The sequence below is a fragment of the Lepidochelys kempii genome, chromosome 20, assembly GCF_965140265.1.
Source record: "Lepidochelys kempii isolate rLepKem1 chromosome 20, rLepKem1.hap2, whole genome shotgun sequence".
NCBI classification, from domain to species: Eukaryota; Metazoa; Chordata; order Testudines; family Cheloniidae; genus Lepidochelys; species Lepidochelys kempii.
This window is the reverse complement of record NC_133275.1, coordinates 2436117-2457595: the sequence shown is the minus strand read 5'-3', so window position 1 is coordinate 2457595 and position 21479 is coordinate 2436117. Positions and strand designations below refer to the sequence as shown.

Here is a 21479-nt window from a genome sequence, read left to right as displayed (position 1 = left end):
GGTTACAGCTGGCCGTTCCACTGCCCCTCGCAGGAGAGGCCAGCGTCCCCCACCCAAGGGTGGGTTTCCGGCTCCAGGAGGCTCTGCCCAGCCCGGGTTGTTCTGACAGCCGGAGTCGGGGCGGGTGGGGACGGCAGCCCCAGCGTTGGGGCGGGGCAGGCTGGGCGCTTGCCATGGGGTGGTGAGGATGCCGTCTCGGGCTGGAGCGCAAACAGGCTGGCCCAGCCAGAGGGTCAGGCCGGGGCACCAGGGGATGGGAATGCCCTGCCGGGACTGCCCCAGCCTGCACACGGCTCCCCCTCCTGGCACCTGCACACGGGGCCGCGGCAGGCTCCCCCGGGAGTCGAACATCCACGCCCCTCCCAGGCACCCGTGAGCCCCCCGCGGGCTGCCAGGGCGCCTGGCTGCTGATTTGAACTCCTCTCCAGTATCCCAGGGGGCTTTGCAAAGTACACACAAGGCGTGGGGCTGACCACGGGTCCAAGGGGGGTCAGGGCTGCGTGCGGACCCACGGCTGAGCTTTGCAGCTCAGAGGAGGGCTCATTCCCTCCCCCCGCACCCCGGAGTGCAGCCACCCCTGGGTGGGATGACATCTAACCGCGCTGCTACCCGACAGCCCAGGACAGAAAGCCAGGAGAAGTCCAGCGAATAGCCGGACGTGCAGGGGGGTTCGGCGTGGAGCCAGGGAGAGGGGGCAGCAGGCCGGCGCTCAGACCACTGGCTAGGGGATCTCCCACCATCACCTCTGTCCTGTCTCACCTGAAAGGTGAAACCCAGCAGCCGCTAGCCCCCTCCTGAGCCCCCCGCCCCACAGCACCGCCTAGCCCCATCCTGGGCCATGGGGGTCAGCCCTGACGCCAAGGGGGCAACGCCCCCAACTGATCCTGCTCCTTGCTAAACAGCGCCCCCTAGAGCCGATTCACCGTCCACCCCCCACCCACCCCGGGTTTTCCTTCCAGCTCCAGCCCAGCCCGACCCTGCTTCTTCCCACAGCCAAGGTGGATTTGACCTTGGAGCAGCCTCTGCCCCAAACTGTTCACCTGCTTCTGTCCCATCAGGGGGCGGGAAGCGCTCGTAAACCTGCCTAGGAGCCGATAAGGGGATTGATTACCCATCCCGCCGTCCCATTGGCCAGGAGCGCCCATAAAGCGCCCGTTGGCCCCTGGACTTTCACCCCACCAGCCCCCGGGAGGGCACAGGTCAGAGGCGTGTTCTCGGAGGGCTCAGGGACTGGGGGCAGGACACAGAGTGCAGCAACAGGAGCTCACTGGCTCACACTCAGCTCCACGATGCTGGGGACCCCCCCTCCCCAGCAGTTTACGACTGGTACCATCACGGCCCCCGCCTTGGCACCCAGGCCAAGCACCATGAACTGGGCACGGAGAGCGAATGCCCCGCTGGTGAACCCCTCTGAGAAAGGCCCCCCAAAAGAATGATGCTCCATCCTGACTCCACACCCATGTCCCCCCCAAAGCAGAGCCTTGACCCCCAAAATCAGAGACCCCAAGGAACGGCACTAGGGACTTGGCTGTTGCTATCATGTGGAGGGCGCCCAGACACCCTGGTGATGGGCAGCAGCCTAACCCTAGAATAGGTAAGTGGGGGCTGGTGCACGTGAGCTGCTGGTCCTGCAGATAAACACGTGACCTCAGCCTCGGGGGGCATCGTCCCAGCACTGAGCTCACCCCAGAGCGGGTCTGACCCAGAGGGAAACCCTGAGCGCTCAGGTTGTTTGGGATCCCCTGGTGCTTTGGGTAAGAGCAGGGGGATCAGCCCAGCCGAAGTCCAACACGGGGGATGCATTCACCTACCCGACATCCCCCCTGCAACCTCTGGGGCTGCTTGCATCTTCCTCCAGAGCAATTGGTCCTGGCCACTGCCTGGAGACGGGGATGCCGGACAAGGCGGCCCACTGCTCTGATCCCCCACAGCGGTGTTGTGAGCAGCTCCCGCCAGCCACCCCAGAAGTGGCTGCATTTTGCCAGCATGGGGGGAAAGCTCTGCGGGGCATTGGCAGGGCGGGATGCGTCACCTGGAGCCTGCAATGGATTCTCTCCTCCCCCCTGCGAATCTGAACAGTGGCCAAGGATGAGCTCACCGTGTTTATGCAGCCAGCACCATACACGCCCCCGCCTCCTGCCAGCGTGTCCCCGCCCTGCCCTGGAGTGCCAGCTCGAGAGAGGCTGGGGCAGCTCCACGAGCATCTCCGCCAGCCGGGCGCTGGCTAGCGTCAGACGCGGCTTGCGCAACGTTATCCGTTCACTCGGCAGTGGGCTGAGAACTGCCCAACTCGCGTCAGGCGCGGCCACCGGGGGCGGCGGGAGAGCCCCAGGCCAGCCCTGCGGGGCCGGCTGACTCACCCGTGAGCTGCTTGAACCCCACCTGGCGGAGGGCATGCGAGCCATTGGTGTGGTAATTCAGCAGCACGAAGAGGGCGTATTTGTCCTCGTAGAGCTGGGTCCCCCGGATGACGCGCAGGTTCCCCAGGGGCAGGTACGTGAAGACGTTCATGGCGATGAGGACGTAGCCCGTCACTTCCCGGATGGTCTGGAGAGCCGCGGAAGAAAGCGCTGTCAGCCCCCACCGCGCCCAGACCTTCCAAGCTCCCTCACCCAGCGTCAGCACGGCCAGGGCCTTCCAAACGCAGCATGCCCCTGCCCAGCCGCGGGACGCCAGGACGGACGGAGCGCAGGTGTATTCCCAGAGCAGGGAGAGAGTCCCCCGCACGCACACGGGGGCACACGCACACGGGGGGACACGCCTCCGGCATATTTGTGCAACTTGCAATGCCCCCCTGCACACCACAGCCAGCCCTGGTCAGCTTCCCTCTCCAGTTCTCCTGAGCTCCCAGCTAGGAAAGAGACTCTCTGGGTTCTGCCAGCTTAAGGCCTTGTCCCCGCCGGGGGGGCGTTGGGGCCGGCACCAAATTATTATGAATTGCTGTGACTGATCTGAATGAATGTGGCAAGCATGAGTCTGGTGCGGCTTGGTAGGTTTGAACTTGCGAGAGGATTCTGGGAGCCGGGTTCTCTTAGTATTAGATCAATGAGGAGAACAATGTCTGGAAATGCTGAAACTGCATTGGAATTAATGGTTGAAAACGGCTCCATCAGCCTGTATGGTTTCAACATCGAACTTTGGAATATATCAGCAGGGGACCAGCTCACAAAGTAAAGAAAACGTAATATCATGCGATCAGTGGGCTTGGCGCAAGCTAACGTTGGTCAAAATGGCCACTGTGGATGGCATCGTGCTGAAAGCTGAAGTGAATGATTGATGGGAGAGTAAACGTGGATTGCGCTTTGGCTGGCGTCTGTTCTACAGCCCCCCCCCGCCTTCCAAAATATTAATTGAAAAAACTCGTCATACATGCCCACAAGTTCTGGAGCATCTGGCTCCTTTGAGAACAAAACAGTACAAATGCGAAGCAAAGTAAATTAGTGAAGTTAGTTCCCCAATTAGCATATGAAGGCATTGTAAGACAGAGGGCTCAGGGCAACTCCGAGGGATGTTGGCGGGATTCTACAACAAAAGGGCTCAGGGTGACCAGACCCTGCTTCAGGGGACCCTTGACAGACCAAGTACCTGCGAGGAGGAAGAAGAGAAAAAAAGTAAAGTCTCCCTCTAGGACTGGTAGCTCGGCCTGCTTTGTTTGCCACTCAGGATACTGCGTAAGGCCAACATAGTTACTGAGAGTTGATGCTTGAGAAGCCGAGGCGTAGGGGAAAGATGTGTGCTGTGTAACCTTAACGGCTTGCGTGATTCTTCCCCATCTAAGGGACGGTGCATTAAGCATATTGGGCTCCGAATTCTCACTGGTACCAGTAGCATCTGCCCAGCTGTGGGCCATGAAAGATCCATTTCAAAAGGGTTTTTTACACCAATGCAGCTCACCCCCGTCCCCCCGGAGCAGACAAGGCCCAGAGGCTCCAAGAATTCACCTGTTTTCCTGTTCTGGGGCCCAGCTCTGTGGGTTGAGGGGGGTTTCAATACAAGGGGACGGAGACGAAGTGCTTTGGGGCTGGCGGGTGTCCCAGAAGCTCCGGGTCTCTGCACTCCGAACCTGGCTGATCCTGGCGCTGCCCCCTCCGCCCCGCCCCCCCGTGCCCCCAGGAGCAGCGGTCAAACCGCCAGGGCCTTGGAAGTCCCTAAGTTCACGCCTGCGTGATCCCCGTGCCCGGGCGACAACCTGCACCTGGGAGGATTTGCACATGTATCCCTGCTTGCACACACGTGTGTCCGGACGTTTGCACTTGCCCGTGTGCTCTTCCAATCCCACGGCACACGGGTGGCCCCAACCCGGCCTGATTGCTCCCAGGGCAGTTTGGAGTCTGAACCGCCCGCTCCCACCAGCGGGGACTAGCTCCGGGCTGCCAGGGGGCTGGGGCACCGCTGTGCTAAGCCAGATTCACCAAGGCAACGACCCCGGAGCATGTCTGCGTCCCCAAGCCGCAGGGCAGCACAAGAGAACGGGCTGGAGCCCAGCTCTGCCTTTTGTACCACTGCACCCCACGCTGACGCTCCCCGGCCCCGGAGCTCCCAGATCCCCCGCCCTCCCTCCTGGCCCCCTGCACGGCGCAGCACGGGGCGGGGGGCGGCACGCCTGCTCCCGCCCGGTCCCGTGCTGCCAGCTGGGCACGTCAGAGCAGGTCGCCAGCTGGCACGGGAAAGCAGGCCGGGTGAGTAAAGATTCCCACCTGGCAGGCAGACGGGATGGGAGGGAGGAGAGAGCAAAGCACCCTTTCATCCACAGCACCCCCTTCTCCACCCAGCCGTGCCCGTCCCCCCTCGCCAGGCGGCACAGCCCCCGCCCTCACCTGCAGGAAGGACAGGTTCTGGCTGTGGTCGATCAGCACAATCTCCAGGTTGCCCATGACGATCTCGCAGTTGTTGTACATCTTGTGCAGCGTCTGGTACTGGTGCTGGGCATCGCCCGTCACGCTCAGCCCGTTCAGGGTCCCCGCACACACTGCAACGAGGAACGCGCGGGCGTGAGAGCCACGGAAGGGTTAATCACACACTTGCCCCCCACCCCGCTCACAACCCGCCTGCTGAGCCCCTCCTGGCAGGACGCTGCCGGGCAGCTCCCTAGGGGGGAAACACTGTTGCAACGGCCATTCTCTTCAGCACCAGGCCTGGCTGCTCAATCTCACGCCAGGACAGAAAGCAGTCGGGGGGGGGGGGCTGGCTGGGCTGCTCTTTCCCCCTCCATTTCGCTGGGTGCCCCCAACCCTCCTTCCCTGGCTGCCTTCCAGCGGATACTCCCAGCCAGGCCCTTTCTGGGCCTTTGCCAACCAACCCAGGGACCCAGCCCCACCCTCCTGCAGGTAAACAAATGAGGAGCCATTCCCCTCCCCCTCGCAGCACCAGAAAAGCTGCATTGTGACACCAGCCGGGGGAGGCAGCGCTTGGGATGTGGCCAGGGGGCAGCCGATGCCAGCAGGCGGCAGGGGCTAGGGGGCACCTCAGCCAAGCAGGTGATGGACCTGATCCTGCCTTGCCGTGGGGCCAAGGCCCACGAGCTGCCTCCCGCGACGGCTCCCGCGCTCCCGGCCCTGGGCCAGGCCATCTGCCCCCGGCCTCTGCCACCCACCGTCCTTCCCGGGCACTGCTCAGGCGGACGGAGCACGGGGAGGGCACCAGCCTTGGCACCCAGGACACCTGGGTTCACTTGCCAGGGCGGCCACAGACAGGGGGCGCGTCCGTGGGCGCCTCTCTGGGCCCGACCTCCCCTGCTGTGCAGTGGGCTCGAACGCAGGCCCCTCACCCCTGGGTCCCGGCTGCAGAGGGGCGAGATCAGCGCCTCCCAAATCGCGCGAGCTTTCCCCACCCCCTGGGGGGTGCCGAACCGGCCCGGGCGCTTCTTGTGCAAGGGAGCAAACAACCAACCCGCCTCGCGTGCCCCCAGGGCTGGGCGCTGTCGGCTGGCGTCACGCAGCTCAAGCAGCCCTGGCTGGGGGCACCCGGCCCGAGTCAGAGACACCCCGGACCCCGGCCGTGGCCTCCAGCCCGGGCCTGGATGCCGGGCTCTGCTCCCAGCACGGGCAGGGCAGCGGGGCCAGTGGTTAGAGCCAGAGCTGGGAGCCGCGTCCAGCTCTTGGCTGGGACAGAATCGAAGGGAAGCCCAGGCACCCCCGTTCCCCCCGTTTTATTGTGGGTTCATTACAACCCCCCCACAACTCCCTGCCCCCTTCCTCTCTCCTCTCCTCCCCTCCCCCCCAAGCCCCTGCCCCTCACCCCCCATGCCCTGCCCTCCCCACCACCCCTCCTCCCCACCCCATCTCCTGCCCCCCTTTCTCTCTCCACCCCACCCCCATCACTGCCCCCCAACCCCCTCAGCCTCCCCCCGCCCAGCTGAACTTTCCATCATCTCTGACAGTCCCTGCAAAGGTCAGATGCCACCTCCCCCCCGCCTCCCCCCCAAGTGCAGAAGAATCGGCCCTTTGGGCTGGGGGCCGGGCGGCCCTGCCAGCTCCAGGGAGGGGGCGGGGGATGCACAGGGGCTCCATTGTGCCCGGCCCAGCAGGATGCAGCCGCCTTGCAGATTTGGGGCGTATCTGCTCCCCAGGCTCCGAGGGGCCCTTTGTGCGGCCAAGGGAAAGGGGGCGGGGGAAGGGCCCCAGGCATGTTCTGCCTTTACAATAGGGGGATTATCCGTGGGGAGGGGAGCACCGCCCACCAGGAACAGCTCCAGCTATCAGCTCCTGGGGGGGCTGCCCCCTTACATCCGATTCCCAGAGCCCCCGAGCCCCCTGGGGGGGTGATCCCTGCCCACTTTGCCCCTCCCAGGGGGGTGATCCCTGCCCCCCCTTCTGTTTCCAGTGTGGGGGCATCCCTGCTCCTCCCCACCCCCCAGAGATTCCTGCCCCTGCACCTGGGGGGGGGAAGGAGTCAGGAGAAATGCCCCCCCCCCGGGCATGTGGCCAGCCACTGGGGGCAGATCCTGCCAAACCCTTTGTGCTTCTGCTGCCCCCCAGCACAACCCCACCACAGAGCACCACCAAAGCTCCACGGCACCCCAAATAGCCCCCTAACCCCCTCCCAAGAGCCCTCCAGACAGCCCCCCCAGGCCCATTCCTGGCAAATGCCCCCCTACACCCCAAGCACCACCCCCAAGCCCCCCCAGCAGCCCCCCTCCAATAGCCCCCCACTATTCCACACCCCTGCTCATCCCGCTCTATCCCCACAGGCCGGGGCAGTACCCGCCAGCTCAGCAATGGGGGGGCTACAAGAGCCCCCGCCCCCCCGCCAGGTCCAGTGGCATTCGGAGCCAGGCTCAGGCAAGGAGCTGCTCCCCCCGTCACCCCCCCCCCAGCCCAGGTCCAGACAGGAGGCTCCAGGCCAGGGTACAGGCCCATCAGCCAGACAGCACCCGGCCCTTCCTGCCCGATAAAGGCTGGGGGGAGTCGTTCGGGGGACGCTCCTGGCTTCCCTGGCCAGCCCAGCCCCCCCCGCCCCCCGAGTCCTTCCTGCTGGCCCAGTCCAAGGCCGGTACCAAGGGGCCAGACGAGACTCAGACAGCCTGTGTTAAATAGGGTCTTTGTCTCCGGGCTGAGATAAGGGCCCCCCTTCCCGGCCCCCCCAGCCGCCAGGAGAGGCGTGCTTCAGCACAGAGGGCTGGCACCAGAGGAGATGGATAGAGCGGGACCCCCCCAGGGGGTTGGGGGAGACAGGGGTGGGGCGGATGCCCCGGTGATGCCTGCGGCTCAGGAGGAGCATCCAAGCACAGCCCCCCACTCCTCCTCTTGGCCCCCCCATACGCCCCCTGCCCCCTTGTCACAGGCGTGAGCAGCTTGGGGAATGGGGCCCTGGGCCTTTCCCCTCTTGGGGGGCTGGCTCCAATCCGGCCCCAGGGTGGGGGGCTGACTGGCTCACGGGGGCGGGGAATGGGGCATGGGGCCTTTCCCCTCTGGGGGGCGCCGGCTCCCATCTGGCCCCAGGGATCTGGCTTGCTCAGGGGGGGCAGGGAATGGGACCTTTCGTCGCTGTGGGGTGGGAGTCGGGTGCGGATGGGGCAGGAAGGCGAGAGCCCCAGTTGCTGCCCGACCCCCCAGACATGGCTGGTGTTTTAACCCTTTGTGCTCTGCTGCCCTGAGGGGCTCCAGGGATTTTTTAGCCCTTTGCTGGATTCCCCTCCAGGCTGTTCTGTCTCCCCCAATAGCCCCCCCGTCCCCCCGCCTCACTGGGCAGGGGGGACACCAGAAAAATGCAAGCCCCTGCCCCCCGCGGCGGGGCCCAGGGGAAGAAAGCGCCTTTAACTCGGTTCTGATGACCCCAGCTCAGAGCCGGGGGGCGGGGGGCGGACAGGGGGCCCACCCCCCAATGGGAGCGGGGGATGGGCCGTGGTGAGTGACAGGCGGCAGCCGCCCCCCACCCCGGGCAGCTGGGTGGTGGGCGTTTAAAAAAAGATTCCCAGCCGCATGCCGGGGGGGGGGGGGGGCGGGGGGCCCGCAGGGCCAGGCCCCTGGGTGGGGGAGGGAGCCCGGCCAGCCAGCCAGTCCGGGGGACACTGTGGGGAGCGACCAGCCCCAGACAGAGACCCCCCCCCAGGGACAGACAGACAGGCCTTGCCTTGCAGGTTCAGTCCCCCAGGGCCTGGGCACCCCATTGCCCCCCATTAAAGGGGTCTCCTGTGTCTAGCGCAGGCTGCGGCTCCTCAGCCAGGCGGTGGGGTAACAAAGGGCCCCGTTACCTGCTCCCCCCCTCAGGATCCATCAAACCTCTGACCCCTCCCTCCCCAGCTTTCCTTCGAGTGCAGCCCCCCGGCCACCCCTCAATCCTGGGCTGGGCCACGCCTCACTCCCAGCCCCACACCACTCCAAGAGGGCAGGCAAGGGGGGGCCTGACACACACCCAGTGTCCTCCCCCCCATGATGCAGAGTGAATGGAGGGATCTGGACCCTGCGGGAGGCCATTCAGGGGATGCCAGAAACGTTCCCTCCCCATCACATGGAAATGGGGTGGGGTGGGCCAGCTCCAGAACACGTGGCCTGCAGGACACCAGCCAGAGAGAGAGCCTGGTGGGGGCGGGGAGCCAGGACTCCTGGGTTCTGTCCCCAGCTCTGGGAGGGCAGTGGGGTCGAATGGTTAGATCGGGGAGGCTGAGCACCAGGACTCCTGGGTTCTGTCCCCAGCTCTGGGAGGGCAGTGGGGTCGAATGGTTAGATCAGGGAGGCTGAGCGCCAGGACTCCTGGGTTTTGTCCCCAGTTCTGCGGCAGATTCACCGCTTGACCTCACTTTATCAATTCCCTGGAATCCACAAACCTCCCCACCCCCCAATCTCCACTTTAAACTGCTCCAAGCAGCCACCACCGTCTCCCCGCCAGCCCCGAAAGGCCCAAGGATAACAGAGGCTGAGCCCCCATCACCCATCTGGGCCCCCCCGAGCCCAGCCAGTCGGGCCCCAACAATCCACGAAACCGCAGTGTTGTTTGACTCGGCCCTGGAAAGTAGCTCCCCCCGCGACCCCAGCCCTGGGCTCCCCCCAGATCTGCCGATGCCCCTCACTCCTGACCCGCAGCCCTCCCCCACCCTATTTCAGCCTTTGCCCTCCTGCGAGCAGAGATGGAGACTCGAGCTGAAAGTTTGTGATCTGATGATGTAGAGAAAACCTGCCCGCCCAGAGCCTGCTAGGGCACCCACACAAAGTCCATTGGCCACGCGGGTTCAGGTGCTCCAGCCAGGCCAGGTGCCCCCGTGCACACGGATCAGGGGCTCTGGCAGCTGTTTTCAGTCTAACCCGGCTCCGGGCCCAATCCAGCGGAGAGATCAGGGTCCGGGGAGCTTGGCTCAGCCCCAGAGACGCTGCTCCTGGGGGCTGGGAACAGAGGTGCTTTCACTCCAAATAAAAGCGAGAGCCAGCAAAGCTGCTAAATCATTAACTGGACACATAAAGGGACGGAGTCTCCTTCACGTACCCAGCCAGGCCCGGCCCTGGGCTGCAGGGGCTCCTTGAGCTGCCTCCCCAGGCAGAGTCGTCAGCCCCGCTAGGGGGAGAGTAACCCCCTGTCCCCCCAAGAGCCCCCAAACCCTCGGTAGGCGCACGCGTCTGGGCATCCCCGCATGCCCGGCAGCTCCCACTGCTTTTCCCGCAGAGGCTGAACACCCCAGAAACTTCCAGCCCTGAGCCTACTGACCGTCGCCACCCCCACAATGCTGAGGGGGAAACTGAGGCACAGCGGAGTGCAGGGACTTGCCAAAGGGCTTGTGTGTCGGGTCAGCAGCAGCGCTAGGAAAAGAACCCAGGTGTCCTGACTCCCAGCCCCTCTGCTCTAACCCCCTAGGCCCCAATCCCCTCCCAGAGTTGCGAAAGGATCCAGGAGTCCGAGTCCCCAAGCCCCTTTCTCCCCTGGCCACTGGACAACGGCCCACAAGGAAGAGCGCCAACCTCCCTGCTCAGGTCTCAGCAGGACAAGAAACTAGCAAGACGGGAAAAGCAAAGGCCGGGGAGCAGCCCAGAGAGGAGTTATTTTTAACACGTCAGTGTCCCTTGAACGTTTTACAAAGCGTGAGCTGCAGCTTCCCCTCCAACGTCCCGGGGGTGTCCTGGGCCCCGACTGGCTGAGGGGGGATTAGAGCTGGGGTGGGGGGAGGGTCAATCTAAGCAAACTGTCCCCCATCCTTGCTTCTGGGCCGGGCAGTGCAACTCCACGCAGGGGACTCTGGGGTGGGAAGCCTGCGGGGGCACCCAGGGGACTCTGGGGTGGGAAGCCTGCGGGGGCACCCAGGTCACTTCCATGGTGCGTTGCACACCGTGAAATTGACGCCTCCCTTCTGGCCCGCGGGCGGGAGCAGAGGTGGCAGCCAAGCACTGGGGATCAAACCGGGCAGGGTGGAGAAGACAGCGGGCGCGGAGACCTGGGGCAGGACATCCAGAGTCGGGATTCAGGCCACTGGCATGCGAATGGTCCGGAGAGGGTTCCTGGTGGGAAGCAGAGGATGGCAGAGAAGGGGGGGGCTGCTACCTTTGATTGACAGGCAGCTGGGTTCACACAGGGTGGGGCTGGCAGCAAAATTCCTGCAGCTAGGGCGTGATCCAGGACTCCCCTTGCACCCAACGGGCCTGCAGCCGAGGGCAGGGTCCCCCAACGTCCCCCCAGCACAGGGCGAGCTCAGGCCATGGGCACGTCCTTCGTTTCTTTCCGTCTCCAGCCTGGCAGGTGCAGGGGAGCCGGGGAGGGGCTAACGGGAGAGAAGCCGAGCCCTCGGCTTCTCCGCTCTTGGGGCTGGGGCCTGACTCCTGTTGTCTGGGCAGCGCCAGGCCTGACGGGACACACGTAACAATCAACGGGGCAGGGACTTAACGTCTCGTTGTGGGGGGGGGGGGTGTCACTGAGCTCTAGCAACTTCCCCTTTGATCACATTCCCCCCCTCCCTCCACAAACCAGGAGCATTCGGGTCGTCACACGTTCGATCTTTGTCTGAATTGCTCTGGCCTGGCGCTGCCCAGCATCAGAGCCTGGCCCTGGGCTGGGTGGACCTGGGTTCCAGCCTGGCAAGTCCTCTGCTGGTGGGAGTTCTGGGGCGGGAACTTTGTTCCAAACTCCAAGTGGGGGGTGGACCCCCCCAGAGGTCGGCGGCTCTGGCTGACCCTCCACCCCCCCGGCGGAGCTGTCTCCCCGAACGGTCCCTCGAACCCAGCCAGCAGCAGAGCAGAGAACCCGTGTCAACGTGCCCGGGGTGGCGGGTGAGAGCTCGAGCTGCCGTGTGTTATCAGCAAGCTGCACATGCTGGGAACGCACCGAGCCCAGCCCCACGGCAGCTGAAGCCTGCAACCGATGCCCAGAGAGCCCCAGAGCAGCTGGGCGTGCAGGGGGATCGCAGGGAGCCACGGGGTGAGCATGGGGGGAAGAAGTGAGGCTGGATACTAGGAAGTAAACGACTGCGCAGGTGAAATATGCCGGTGTGGGGAGTTGTGTCTGATGGGGGCTGTGGGCTCCGTGGAACAAGAACCACCATGACCCACCGGGCAGTAGCCAAGGGATTGTGCAGACCAGGGACTGTGAGCCCCTGGCATTTTCACCACCAGGTTGTACAGATGCCCTTGAGCTGGGTGGGCAGCTCCTGCTACTGCCCCCACCAGAGCCCCCTCTGGTGAGTGTGTGTGTGTGGGGGAGTATCAGGAGGAAGCTGTGGGAAGGAGGGGGCAGCCAGCAAAGACTTCCACTAAGAGGGGAAACTGAGGCACAGCAAGGGGACATGACTGGCAGAGAGGCAGTAGCAGAGGTGGAAATAGAATCTAGGAGTCCTGGCTCCCACCCCCCCTGCTCTAACCACTAGATACCACTCCCCTCCCCGAGCCAGGGTTAGAACCCAGGAGTCCTGGCTCCCACCCCTTCCCTGCTCTAACCACTAGATCCCACTCCCCTCCCCGAGCCAGGGTTAGAACCCAGGAGTCCTGGCTCCCAGCCCTTCCCTGCTCTAACCACTAGATCCCACTCCCCTCCCCGAGCCAGGAAGAGAACCCAGGAGTCCTGGTCCCCCAGCCAGCAGCGGTGCCGTCACAGGGGGTTGGGGCTGAGTTGCCGACAGCCCTGGGCAGCCAGGCTGGGGGTCCCGACCCTGTGCCCCCTTCAGTTCCACGGCTGTCGTGGCTACACAATGGGGCGCCTTTATCCGCACACCCCGCCTGGGCGTGGGGCTGGCTTTTCATTCCCAGGCTCCAGCCCATTAGGGGCTTTTGAAAAAAATCTTGCTGGTCAGAGCAGCTACCAGCGAGGAACAAAAGAGCTACAGAGGGAAACATCATGTCCTGGCCCCAGATAAAGCCCGGGTGCTCGGCGGGAGGGGACGGGGGGGAGTTCCCGGCCTGGGCTCTGAGTCGCACGCAGGAGCTGCAGAAGCTGAACGAAAACCAGATAAAGGCGAGGAAAAAAGAGAGAGAGAGAGAGAGAGAGAGAGATCGGGAGCTAGGCCTGGCTCTGCGACCCAGCTGAGCCCAAACACCCACACAGCCCGACACACCCACCGCTCAGCCAGATGGTTGCCCGACAAACTCAACACACGTGAGATCCAGATCAGACAAATCCCCTGCGGCACCTGACCGGGGTTCTGCCCCTGTCCCACAGAACAGGGCCCCCACTCCATCTCCTGCCTCCCCTGGGCAGGAGCCCCGGGCTCATTACCGCCACTCTCCTGCCTCAGTTTCCCTATGTGTGAAACTGTTTCCTGCCTGCTTTGCCTATGCCAATTGGAAGCTCCTTGGGGCAGGGACCATCTCACACTGTGGGTCTGGCAGTGCCCGGCACGTTGGGGCACCAATCTCAGCCGGATCCCCTAGGCCTTACTTTAACACCCATAATAAATTAGAAATCATTTCCTGGTGCAAATGGGACATTCACAGAACAGAGCCAGGCTGGGTCTTAGCCATCTTTGAAATCCACCTGGAGAGAATCCGCAGGGAGAGAACCCACACGCAGCCCGGGTGTTTGCCCTGCAATTAGTCACTTCTCTGGCCACCTGTCTTGCTGTTTTCCTTGCTGGGCTTCAAAACAACGGCTGGGCGTTCACTTCCTTTCAGGAGAGCTTTTGGACTCTGCCTCTGAGCCGAAAGGCGAGATTGGAGGGGTTGAGTCATAAAGGACCCACGAAGGAACTCAAGGTGGCATAAGGAAAGCCAGGGAACTTGCCAGGTGCCAGGAGACCGACTGCTTGGGATGGTTAACGGCAGAGCCCGAAGAGGTGCTACAGAGAACGACCCTGCCCTGCAGCAGATCCACCCCGCTACGCAATCAGCCACGGCCGCTGCTCTGTAACTGTACAGACACCGGCCGGACAGTCAGAGCCCCCAGGGGCCCCATGGTGCTGGGCCCTGGACAGACACTGGGCAGAGAGCTGGAGGGACTGGCCCTGGGTCCATATGGAGACTGTGCCCGCTGGAAATGGGGAAGAGTCAACATGTTTTTTGTCAAGGGAAATCATGCCTCACCCATCTACTAGAATTCTTTGCGGGGGGCCAACAAGCATGTGGACAAGGGGGATCCAGTGGATGTAGTGTACTTAGATTTTCAGAAAGCCTTTGATCAGGGCCCTCACCAAAGGCTCTTAAGAAGAGTGAGCAGTCGTGGGATAAGAGGGAAGGTTCTCTTGTGGATCAGTAACTGGTTAAAACAGTGGTTCTCAAAGTCAGTCTGCTGGTTGTTCAGGGAAAGCCCCTGGCGCGCTGGACCGGTTTGTCTACCTGCCGCGTCCGCAGGTTCGGCCGATCGCGGCTCCCACTGGCCACGGTTCGCTGCTCCGGGCCAATGGGGGCTGCGGGAAGCGGCGTGGGCCAAGGGACGAGTTGGCTGCCCTTCCCGCAGCCCTCATTGGCCTGGAGCAGCGAACCGCGGCCAGTGGGAGCCGCGATCGGCCGAAACTGCGGATGCGGCAGGTAAACAACCTGGTCCTGCCCGCCAGGGGCTTTCCCTGAACAAGCGGTGGACCGGCTCTGAGAACCACTTGGTTAAAAGATAGGAAACAAAGGGTAGGAATAAATGGTCGTTTCCAGAATGGAGAGAGGTAAATGGTGGTGTCCCCAGGGGTCTGCACTGGGCCCAGGACAATTCAACATATTCATAAACGATCTGGAAAAAGGGGTAAACAGTGAGGTGGCAAAATTTGCAGATGATACAAAACTACTCAAGACAGCTAATTCCCAGGCAGACTGCGAAGAGCTACAAAGGGATCTCTCAGACCTGGGTGATGGGGCCACAAAATGGCAGATGAAATTCAATGTTGATAAATGCAAAGTAATGCACATTGGAAAACATCATCCCAGCTCTACACATACAATGATGGGGTCTAAATTAGCTGTCACCACTCAAGAAGGAGATCTTGGTGTCAGTGTGGAGAGTTCTCTGAAAACTTCCACTCCGTGCGCAGCGGCCGCCAGAAAAGCGAACAGAACGCTGGGAATCATTCGGAAAGGGACAGATAATAAGACAGGAAATAGCCTATTGCTTCTGTTTAAATCCATGGGATGCCCACACCCTGAATACTGCATGCAGATATGGTCGCCCCATCTCAAAAGAGATATATTGGAATTGGAAAAGGTTCAGAAAAGGGCAACAAAAGGGGTCTGGAACGGCTGCCGTATGAGGAGAGATTAATAAGATTGGGACTCATCTGGAGTACTGTGTCCAGTTTTGGGCCCCACACTTCAAGAAGGATGTGGATAAATTGGAGAGAGTCCAGCGAAGGGCAACAAAAATGATTAGGGGACTGGAACACATGAGTTATGAGGAGAGGCTGAGGGAGCTGGGATTGTTTAGCCTGCAGAAGAGAAGAATGAGGGGGGATTTGATAGCTGCTTTCAACTACCTGAAAGGGGGTTCCAAAGAGGATGGCTCTAGACTGTTCTCAATGGTAGCAGATGACAGAACGAGGAGTAATGGTCTCAAGTTGCAGTGGGGGAGGTTTAGATTGGATATTAGGAAAAACTTTTTCACTAAGAGGGTGGTGAAACACTGGAATGCGTTACCTAGGGAGGTGGTAGAATCTCCTTCCTTAGAGGTTTTTAAGGTCAGGCTTGACAAAGCCCTGGCTGGGATGATTTAACTGGGAATTGGTCCTGCTTTGAGCAGGGGGTTGGACTAGATGACCTTCTGGGGTCCCTTCCAACCCTGATATTCTATGATTCTATGATTCTATGACTTTTCGGCTTGGAAAAGAGACGACTAAGGAGAGATAGGATAGAGGGCTATAAAATCACGACAAGAGTGTGGAGAAAGTCAATAAGGAAGTGTTATTTACTCCTTCTCGTAACACAAGAACTAGGGGTCACCCAATGAGATTAACAGGCAGCAGGTTTAAAACAAACACAAGGAAGTATTTCTTCACACAGCGCACAGTCACGCTGTGGAACTCCTTGCCAGAGGATGTTGTGAAGTCCAAGACCATAACAGGGTTCGAAAAAGAACTAGATAAGTTCAACGGCTAATAGCCAGGATGGGCAGGGATCATGACCCTAGCCTCTGTTTGCCAGAAGCTGGGAATGGGGATGGATCACTTGATGAGTCCCTGTTATGTTCATTCCCTCTGGGGCCCCTGGCATTGGCCACTGCTGGCAGACAGGACACTGGGCTAGCTGGACCTTTGGTCTGACCCAGTCTGGCCGTTCTCATGTTCCAAGTCTCTGGAGTCGCAGCCCGGCACTTTAACCATGGACCATCTTTCCTCTCCTTTTCCAGCTCGGTCATGCCACTTATTCCATCCGCGACGTGCTTGGAACAGCTCTAGGAAACAGCCCGTCCTCACGTCATCCATGGCCACTGCTCCGGCAGCTCCCCGGCTCGGTCCCAAAATAAAGCAAGGGGCTGCAAGAGCCTGAGGAATGCGGCAAGAGCCAAGCTCCAAAGGCATTTTTAAAGGGACACTGTCAAGGCTGGGAGGCCTAAAATTAGAGCAGCCAGCTGTGACTGGGAGCACAGGTGCCTCCGTGCCCGGACATCCCCCACCCCCAAACGCAGCCCCCTCCTCTGAGCTGGGAGGAGAGTGACACTGACGAGGGTCTGGTGCCTCTCGGCCCCTCCTGGCGTCAGGATCCAGGCATCTGGGCAAGAATGGGGCAGGTGGGGAACATCGGAGGGAGGAACTTGGGATCACAGGGAAAGCAAGGGCCTTGGGGTGGTTTCCTTGCACAGCGGTCGTGGGGGAAGTGCTGAGTGGAAAAAATGTCCTCGCAAGTGGGTTGAGTGTTAGGTGTTAGAGATGGAAACGGTCTATTTCAGCATCCAGTCCCATCCCCCCCGAGCAGGCCGGCCTCCCCCCCCCGCCCCGCCCCAGTGAGTAGAGAGCAGACCCAATACTAGAGGGACATGGCAAATCAGCCCAGCCCAAGGGCTAGGAAGAAGCAAGGGAACCAGCAGCGTCTGTTTGTCAGAAAGTTGCAGGAGCCAATTGCCCAGGAATCAGATTCTCACGCTTGTCTTTTCACAAGCGGCGCTCACACTTGGGGGTGACAGACACGCTCTGGCCCATTTGCACGCACAAGTTGCACCAAGCCACAGGAAAGGCCAGACTTCCCGAGGAGCTAGGAAAAATCCGGCCCAAAGGATAGCCCGGGAATGCGCCTACAGCAGATTGGTTACAAAACAAGAGCAAAGGTCTCTGCAAATCCAGAAAACACAAATAACCTTGACACTGTCACTGAGCACTCAGGAGAATCCCTTGTAAAGAGCAGCCACCATGCACTGGCCTCATCTTCCTGAATTCCTCCAGGACTCCTGGGTCCCAGCCCCCGACGGTTCGCTCGGGTAATGTTCCCCAGTACAATTTCAGATCCCCTCCTGGAGAGCACTTCCTCATAGGTCCTTCCCCTGAAGCACTAGCACCTGCTTATGCATGGGGTAAACTGAGGCAGAGAGAGGCACTGACTTGCCTAAAGCAACAGCCAGACCTGGGACCAGAACCCAGGAGTCCTGACTTCCAGCTCTAATCACTAGGCCCCATACCCCACCCAGAGCTGGCCATGGAAACCAGGAGCCCTGATTGCAACCACCTTGGCTGTGTGATGACTCTGCCACAGGCTCATAGGAAAAGCAAGCCGGGGGTTACATCATGAAGTGACGTGTTGCTTTCACCACCACCCCCAATTTGGCGACGCTCCCCTTCCCCCGCCTGGGCGGCCCAGCCCCTGCAATAAAACCCCTTGGGTGCACGGTTGTTTTCAGGTTGCTTTGCACCGCTCCCCTCCCCTGGATTGCGCTGAGACCTGCAAGCACTAAAAACCAGTCACGGGAGCTTCTGCAGAAGTGATTCAGTTCAGAACAATCCAGCCAACCTTGGGCATGCAAATCTGCTGTGGGCGCAGAGCAAGGCTGGGGCGCTGCGCAGCGAGGGAGGCGTCTTCCTCACCCTGACGCCTCGGTGTAAATTGAGAGGCGCACAGTAGAGCGGCTCTGGGCCAGGCGAGATCAGAACCAGGCCGGCAGAGTTTAAACAGGGACCATTTGGACCAAGTGCGCTGCATGGCACAGGGCAGGGAATCCCACCCAGGGGCTCTTCCTTAGTTATCTGCTTCTTTTCCCTCCAGCCTTGATAAACAGGGAACCAACTGCAGGGGCTGCTAATGTCCTCCCAAACTGGTTCCAAGCAGCCAGCACAGAGCCCAGGCTGGTACTCCCATGGGGGTCATTAACGGACAGGGAGGATGAGAACAATTCTAATAATCCCCAAATTATTTTGTCCTGGTGTCTCCAGCCGAGGATCTGGATCCACTTAACTACGAAGTAAACAGCCCCGCAAGAGAGGAATCAGTGCTCCTTCTCCATCATGTGGGGAAACTGAGGCACGGAGAATGGGGGAGTGATTTGCCCACCCAATCAATTCCCCTCCATAGCAGGGTTTCAGGCACTGGTGGCCCTTGGGTTTCTCCTGTTTTCTGGCCGAGGCGTGCAACAGTTTAGCCTCACGAGGACGGTCGGTGCTTAAAGTCACTGGGTTGAGCGCAGGCGTGTGGGGGTGACGCCTCATGGCCGGTGCTCATCAGGAGTCTGATGAGATGGGGACCCCGATGTGCGTCTCACCACGTTCAAGATTTCAAAGTGCTGCGAGAGCGACGGCTGAAAGGAGCCCGTGGCATCCCTTCCGGCCTTACGCCCCGGGCAGCCAGCTGCGCAGCTGGGAATAAACCCCCTTTTCTTGCGCCCGAGACCTGTTCATGGCTCCATTTGTTTTGTCCCTGTTTTCCCCAGGCCCAGCCCAAGGAATGGTTTCAAAGGGCCTAGTCGAGAAAGCGAGTGGCTTTCCCGCCCCACACCCACCAAACAAACACAACAGGTGCCCAGGGAGCGGACGGGCTGGCCCGGCTCCAGGAAACCCCGGCCGTTGGACTAACACCTTCAATTCCAAGTTCCTGAACTTGCCAAAGCCTGTTAGTCAAGTGTGCTCAGGAGACGAGGCCCCGCAGAGAGGCCTAGAACTTGTAACGCAAGATACCGACACATTCCCCCGCGACATTTTGAGACAGGAAACCCTGCACCATTTGCTTTCCTGCCCGGGCCGATTTCTCGTTTATTTCTCCTGGTAAAACCCATGGGCGCTGGAGCCTATGTCGCCGGGGGATGGGGGGGGATCCTCTAGGCCCTGATCCTGAGACGGGGCCCTGCCCGCACGGGCGTGACTGTCGGCTCGCCCCCAGACGCATCCGCTGCCTTGCCACGCTTCAGACAAACCAACGCCTTGCAGAACGACCAAGAGCCCCTGGACCAGCAGAGGGTGGAGGGTCCCAAGCCAAAGGGTGACAAGTCTCTTCCAAAGCCGCAAACAGGCGAAGGGGGCTGCCCCAGCCCCGCCCGGGGATTTACGCGCCGAACTCCCATGGGATGAGGTACCTGAATGCTTTGGAGAGTCCGGGCCCTGACCCTGCAATGGGCAGAGGCCAAGGCAGGGGCTAGAATCGTGCAAAGGCGGCTAGTGACTCTGGCGGGGCCCCGAGCCGGCTGATCACCAGCCCCGGGGGAGGGGGGGGAGCAAGGCCCAGCGGGTCTCCCCCTCCCGGGGCTCCCTGACCCACTAGGCTGCAACCTCCAGCCCCTGACCTCTGCAAAGCACTTGCCGACAGGAACCTCAGTTTACCAAGGGGGAGAACTCCAGCGCCCCTCCCCCCGTAACCTCTGAGGCGGATCCAACCCGCTGGGGAGCTCCCCCCCCCCGCCCTGTGGCTTTAAGACCCACCTGCCTCCGCTCCCCAGCCCGGGCAAACAACCCGGCGGGGGGGCGGGGGGGGCAGAGCAGGTTCAGGGGCGCCTCAATCCGAAACCATCCCCCCTCCCCCGACACAGCCAGTGACACCCCAGGGTGCAAACAACCCCCCCCCCGGGCGCTCAGCAGACTCCGGCTCGGGTCCGCCGGGGCTCGCTCGTGCCTTTACCTACCTGCCTGGGGGGCGGCGAGCTCCGGGCGGCAGAGCAGGAGAAGGAGCCCCAGGAAACGTCCCGGGGGGCGGCCGCTCCGCATTGCGCCGGGCGGGCTAGGACATGCTGGCTCGGGCCACCTGCTCCCCGCTGGGGCCGGGCAGGGCCCCCGGCTGGTGGATCCGCTTCGGCCGCCCAGCTCCCGGGTCGCCCGCCGGGGCAGCCGCTTTGATCCGCGTCCGGGACACTCGCCGCTCCCGGAGTCACTCCACAACACACTTCATTCAGGAGTAACTCCGCCGGCCGCCCATTGGCTGGGGCTGGCAGCCAATCAGAGACGGCCCAGCTGAGGTTGGGGCACAGCTGGGGCTGCGGGTCTGAGCCCCCCGGCGAGCCCATTGTTGCCCCCAGGACTGGGCCATTCCCTGATGGTTGGTCGTCCCAGCACCCGGCCAGGGCCCCACTGGGCCAGGCTCTGCCCAGCGGGTCTCTGCCCCAGGGAGCAGACGGGCACGGGCGGGAGAAGCTCACGGGACCCCCAGTCTGCCCCCCTGCAGCTCGCCCACCGGCCCCTGGAACAGAGCCCGGAGCTCTGGCTGGGGCACCAGGGCCCTGGCATCGTGGGTAGAGCTGGCCCCGGCTGCAGAGCGAGTGGCAGGCCCAGAGGGGCTGGGCCAGTCCCAGGGGAGCAGGGAGACAGGCTGGGGGAGGTGTTGGCTCTCGTGCCCTGCAGAAGCGCCTGGCACCGACGCTTGCCCCTCTCTCCAAGGGACGTTGGTCCAAGCAGAGGCTCCCTCGCCCGCCTTGTCTCTCTCGGCTCCTCCGGGGAGTCTGGGGCCTGCCGCACACTGAAATCCCCTGAACACCTCCCAGGGCCTGGCCCCGTCTTGGCAGAGGGAGGAAATTAACCCTGACATCCAAGCCGGGAAATAACCATCTGCCCCTTTGGCCTGGGGAGGAAGACACAGAGGGCGGCCATGGGCACCGCAAGGCAGCCTCAGGATTCGCACTCAGGAACCCCAGCTGCGAGCCCACACCCCCCTCTCGCCCCTGCCCCCCCTTGCCAGCGTCTCCTCTCCTCCCCAGGCCTGGCTTCCCACCTGCGCTTCGTTTCCACCGTTGGCACGCACCGCCCCCAGGCTCTGCTCTGCGCCAGACCCTCTCACTTGGCCCAGCCGAAGCTGGTGCGGGAAAAGCCGGCGCAGCCTCCCGGAGCCTGGGCACCGCAGATGGCAAGGCAGGGCCAAGCAGGCGGGGGGGGGGCCCGCTATGGGTTCAGGAGTGGGCGGGGGGAACAATGGGCGCAGTCAGGCAGGGGGCCGGGAGGAAACGAGCTCAGCGACGGAGGCGGGAGGGGAGCTGACGCGTGCCGGGTGGGCGCCCGCCGCACTGCAACCGTCAGTAACCGTCGGCCCCCCCCGGTGGGAACGGAGCCAGCCAGGCAGAGCGATTCTGGCAACCCCCCCTCCCGCCCCGCTGCCAGCATGCCTCAGCCGTGACGAGGGGGCGGCTGGGAGCACCCTCTGGGAGCTCTTGGAGGCGGGGGGCAGGGCCCGTCTTTGTGTTCAGTGTCACCGAGGGGGGCCTGGGCCATGACTGGGCTGCTGGGCACTACCGTAATGCACCTAATAAATAACCTACAG

At 62.2% G+C, this 21479-nt stretch overlaps 1 protein-coding gene across 2 annotated transcripts in view; it reads right to left on the bottom strand.

Moving 5' to 3' along the window:
• Nucleotides 1-20225, bottom strand: part of ERBB3 (erb-b2 receptor tyrosine kinase 3) — a 39908-nt gene extending 19683 nt beyond the window's left edge. For both annotated transcript variants that reach the window (XM_073318611.1, XM_073318612.1), the window contains exons 1-3: nucleotides 19858-20225; nucleotides 4818-4969; nucleotides 2361-2547 (exon numbers count right to left, since the gene is read on the bottom strand). In XM_073318611.1, coding sequence (XP_073174712.1) covers nucleotides 2361-2547; nucleotides 4818-4969; nucleotides 19858-19939 — 421 coding nt within the window. In that variant the 5' untranslated portion in view covers nucleotides 19940-20225. The remainder of the gene's footprint in view (nucleotides 1-2360; nucleotides 2548-4817; nucleotides 4970-19857) is intronic.
• Between the last annotated feature and the right edge of the window lie 1254 nt (nucleotides 20226-21479).